At 33.8% G+C, this 5,000-nt stretch overlaps 2 protein-coding genes across 9 annotated transcripts in view; both read right to left on the reverse strand.

Moving 5' to 3' along the window:
* The window catches only part of cep57 (centrosomal protein 57), a 10,384-nt gene extending 9,641 nt beyond the window's left edge, over positions 1 to 743 (reverse strand). For 3 of the 7 annotated variants that reach the window (XM_043230457.1, XM_043230460.1, XM_043230454.1), the window contains exon 1: positions 544 to 727. In XM_043230457.1, the coding sequence (XP_043086392.1) occupies positions 544 to 582 (39 nt within the window). In that variant the 5' untranslated portion in view covers positions 583 to 727. Of the gene's footprint in view, positions 1 to 543 lie in introns of all 7 variants that reach the window. The other 4 variants (XM_043230456.1, XM_043230455.1, XM_043230458.1 and 1 more) reach the window with 3 other exon arrangements.
* A 1,616-nt stretch (positions 744 to 2,359) lies between these two features.
* The window catches only part of LOC122332977 (endothelin-converting enzyme-like 1), a 67,205-nt gene continuing 64,564 nt past the window's right edge, over positions 2,360 to 5,000 (reverse strand). For both annotated transcript variants that reach the window (XM_043230453.1, XM_043230451.1), the window contains exons 17-19: positions 4,841 to 4,936; positions 3,815 to 3,891; positions 2,360 to 2,969 (exon numbers count right to left, since the gene is read on the reverse strand). In XM_043230453.1, the coding sequence (XP_043086388.1) occupies positions 2,870 to 2,969; positions 3,815 to 3,891; positions 4,841 to 4,936 (273 nt within the window). In that variant the 3' untranslated portion in view covers positions 2,360 to 2,869. The remainder of the gene's footprint in view (positions 2,970 to 3,814; positions 3,892 to 4,840; positions 4,937 to 5,000) is intronic.

The following is a 5,000-nucleotide window of genomic DNA, read 5'->3' on the forward strand; positions in this document are numbered from 1 at the left end:
TGAAACAATTAAACCTAATCAAAGTTTAATGTAAGACAAAAATAATCATATATTCCTCTGACCTTCGTAAGCGTTTTCAAACTTCAGTTTAATCACTTCATTTATCATTTCATTATTCAATGTTTTATTCTTTAAACAAAACCATTAAATTAACTGCCGAATTAAAGTAAAATCTTTATTTTTTCTGCGCATTAAAGTGCTAAACGTTTACTACTTACTTAACTATCATTAAAGTATGTGAACTAAATATCAAATAAAAAGTATTTTTTGTGTTCTCTTTTTTTGTTTTAAACTCTTATAGGTCTAGAAACGAGTTTTAAATCCAGTTTAAAAGCCCAAATCAACATTTAAAGCAGCAGAAGAGCTCAAAAACGGGAAGTTTAGCGGAAGTTAAAGCTCATAATGTTACTAGAGTTTGACAGTAACGCTTATTAATTCAAGATTCAGCCTACATTAGAGTTAAATGAAATTAAATGATTCTCAATTAAATATATGGCTGTTGTAAAAAGCTGCTGAATGTGTGAATGCTGAAGATATTTGTACCTTTTCTCGTCCCGCGGAGGGCTTTGAGCTCGACTCCATTGAATCTTAGATCAATCTTAGATCATGTTTAATTAAAGTACACTCACATTTCACATCCTTTAACTCTTGTTTGTTGCGAATTTTGTTGTTTGGCGCAAACCGGAAACGAAACACAAGCGCGCAAAGCGGAGGCTGTGAAGTCAGCGATGACAACATCCGGCTTGTGAAGACTGAATAAAAGTCGCGACGGGTAATGTTTTAAAGTCGTGTGTAATGTTTGTGTTAATAGAGTTATGACCGTGTGAAGATGTTTGATTGATAAGATTTTATTAATTCAATTTAAAAGAAAAGGGGTATTAAAATACATTACATACATGCATGTCTTACGGAACCGGAAGCGATGACATCGGTTTCCATAGACGCGTGCCACCGGGTTAATAATTAATATGAAACTGCTCATACGATCAATTTCGCCTGATTACGCTTCAAAACAATACATCAAATAATGAAATATTACATAGAAATGAACTCACACTGTTGCTATGGCTTGAGCGTTGCTTAGCGACTGACGGAACAAGTTAAAAGTCCCAAATATTTGTAGTGAAATTCAACACGCGAATACCGTGTAAATTCTGTCTTTAGTTAATTTGAAAAAATAAAAATAAAAATAAAAGAACATCTCAGTTGTTGCATATGGTTTTGTTTTATTCCAAACATGGATTGTGGAGAATTCAGCATTTTCCAGCTCTTCTCTGAACACTGAGGAAAATCCAGTTTTGTTCTTGGTTTGTGTGTTTTCCGACTTTTAGACAGCAAACATGCTTTATTTCACCTGTACAATAGTTTTTTTTTTCTTTTATATAATTCATCTGTACAAAGTTACTCTTTCACCTTCCATGGGCAAAAACATTATACAAAATTAAAGTTTTATAATAATAATAATAATAATAATAATAATAACAACAACCCATGTTCATTTCTTCACACTGGAGAGGCTGCAGTTGCATAAATGTTTGTTTGACTGAAATATTGGGTCGCTTTTAAGTCCAAAAGATAATTTAAAAAAAAACATATCTGAAGATCACGTGACATAATCACATCAGGAACATACAGTCTTGTTTCTACCTCAAAAATAAGTTATCTGTCTCAAATATTTCGATCATTATCCCAGAATGCCATGGAGTCTCTCTCCTGAATGGAAAACGAAATAAACCTGATGAAACATGATGCATCGGAGATGAAAAAGAACAAAATCAGTCCGTTCCAGAAAGTCATTACAAATGCAATCTGAGAAAAGCTCAGCACTGATTCATACAGCTAGATTATTTCCACCATGGGATAAAGAAATTGTGACTTTATCTCACAATCCAGACTATTTTTCCTAACAATTTGTGAGACATAAAGTATAAATAATGAAATATAATCCCATAAAAGTATGAGGGAAAAGGTCTAAAAGGTTAAATAAAAATTAATATTATTATTAATAATATTTGTTTAATATTTAACGTATTTTGTGCCAGAAAAAAAACCAGAACTGCAAGATAAAAAGTCTGGATTATAATAAAAAAATGAGATTAAATGCAAGATGCCAGAATTATGAGGAAAAGTCTGAATTACAAAAAAAGGTTACTATATTATAAAGTTGCTGTATTATAAATAATAAAAAAATACTTCTTATAAGAAGCAATTACAAGAAAAAAGTCAAAAGTATACGCTGGAAAAGCCTGAAGTTTACACTGAACTCTAAAAAAAACTAAATTACAAGACAGAATTGTGAGAAAATGACAAAGATGCAAACTCAAAAGTTCACTTAAAGTCAAAATTGCGAGATATAAATCATAAAAGCTTCAGTCCTAAATGTGTCTCTGGAGCACAGAAGCACAGAAAGAGTATTTATTCGTCTTTCAGATGTTGTATAAATCCCTAGTTCTCTGCTCCAGGGTCACAGTTATGGAATTATATTTTTATATATAGTGTATTTTTTTCCACGGCAGAAACAGGTCTCCAGAGAATCAACACTTCTTCTCTGTCGCTCACTTCAGCCCACTCTACTTAAAAAACACTGAACATGTCTGACAAAACACGTCATATCAAAACCACAACATGCCTACAGTACAGCGCCGTCTCTCACACACACACACACACACACACACACACACCTCATCACGCCTAGACGCTCTGCATCCGGATAGAAAAATAAAGATTTCAAAGAAAGATGGGCGTGAAGTATGGCACGAGTCGATTTTTCTGATCACTAAAAGGCTGTAAACATCAAACGGGGCCGGAGCAGCTCGGAGCGGGTCGTCACGGTAACGGGGGCGATGAGGAGACGCTCGGGGGTCGAAGGTCACCAGACGGCGCATTTGTTGACCGGATTCATGGGTGATCCTCGAGGACAGTGAAAGACGCGACTGAACTCCTCGAACTGAGACACGCTGCCGATCACCCTGAAGATAAAACACAGGTATCATACAACAAAACTAAAAAGAAACCGCTTCATTTCGTTTTTATTTAGCTGCTCATCAAACAATGCAAAAATAGCAAAAATTAGTTTAAAAATAATTATTTGAAAATAAAAATAAATTAATTTAAAAATTTTTTAATAATAATAAATGACAAAACCACAAAGGAAACATTTTTATGATGGAAAATATACGCAAAAACTATTTAAAATATAAAAAAAAAAACTGTAGTGTCAACTCGATGACACTTAAATAATCACTTCTACAAAAGATTAATTTTTACTGAATTAAAATAACCTAAAACTGAAATAACAATAAATAAAAAACTATTTAAAAAAGAGACAATAAATATATAATATAGCATAATATAAGAATAATAAAAATGATATAAATGACAGAAATATCTAGGACTAAATGGAAAGAAAAATGGAAAATAAAAATATTTTGAAATAATAATAATAATAAAACTATTATATATAAAACTATAAATAAAATGTTAATCCGTGAACTGATTTTAGTATTCATGAATAGTGTATAAACATGCAATTATTTACAAACTTTTATTTCTGCTTTAAGCATCTCGCTTGTTTTATTTGGGTTTGATTGAGTTTATGTTGAAATGATAAAAATGAAATACATACGCCAACATGTGAAAATATATCGAATTATTTCAACATACAGAATTAACGAGCTGTTAATAAAACAATAACAATCGAAAAATGGCGTTATGTACTTTAGATATCGGCAAATGTGTTTCTAGAGAGAGCTTGGTTAGTAATAGTCCCGTCTGACTCAGTAGACGTTAGTCAGGAGGACTAGTAATGTGTTACCTGTAATGTTCAGGTGCGTGTTTATCCGTCAGCAGCTGCAGGTAAATCGACTGAGAGCGTCTCTTCATACACCAGTTCTGTGCGCAAAACATTTCAATAGGACTGAAAATATCAGAGTTACTTTTTCAAATAAATAACCCCAGTCTATTTGTTTCTTAAGTACTGACCGACAGCTCTTGTGTTGCCATATTGAGAGAAATTGCGCATTTATTTTGCGGCCCGTTTGTTAAACGTGAACATGCCGTTGTTCATCTCACTTGCACAAAAGTTGCTAACGTAACAAGTAACTTAGTTCATTTGCTTCTTATGTATTATGTACCGACTGCTCTTGTGTTGCCATATTGAGAGAAATTGCGCATAAAAAGTGCATTTATTTTGTTGCCCGTTTGTTAGACTCAGAATACGATGAAAATCTGCAATAATTAAACAGTAAAACAACACGTATTTAATATATTTTTTTAACTAACGCCTTTGCAGCCAAGCTTTGACGAGCCAATCAGATCGTAATAACAAGCAAAAATCATTTGTGCTTCTACTTTCCTCTCCTGCTTCATATTCTTCACGTTCGAGCATTTGACGGGAAGTTAAAAAGCGGCTTTTACATTTACCAGAAGTATATAATAAAAGAAAAACAGATTTGAAAGTAATGTAACTTTTTAATTTTACATAAAAAGTACCAAAGTTACTTTTTATGTTATGAGTTTTTGTGCATGTTCACATTTAACAAACGGGGCGCACTTTTGTTTGCGCAATTTCTCTCAACATGGCAACGCAATGGCTGTCGGTCAATACACAAGAAACAAATAGACTGAGTTAGTTTTTATGTTATGAATTTTTGTGCAAGTGAGATGAACAACGGCATGTTCACATTTAACAAACGGGGCACAAAATAAATGCGCAATTTCTCTCAACATGGCAACACAAGAGCTGTCGGTCAATACACAAGAAACAACTGAACCAAGTTATTTCTTTCGGGCGTAACGCGACATTGTAATGCGTTACTGTGAAAGACGACTGACGCTGTACCTGAGCGAAGGCGATGAAGAAGAGCTGCTCGTGTGTGTATTTGAGTCCCGGCAGCGGTCGCTCCGGCCCGTGTTCACGAACCCACTTCTGATACGCCTGAAGACCCACAGACAACATTCACTGATGAGCAAACCGTGCTGAAAGATTCGGTGGACTTTGG

The sequence above is a fragment of the Puntigrus tetrazona genome, unplaced genomic scaffold, assembly GCF_018831695.1.
Source record: "Puntigrus tetrazona isolate hp1 unplaced genomic scaffold, ASM1883169v1 S000000151, whole genome shotgun sequence".
Lineage (NCBI taxonomy): Eukaryota > Metazoa > Chordata > Actinopteri > Cypriniformes > Cyprinidae > Puntigrus > Puntigrus tetrazona.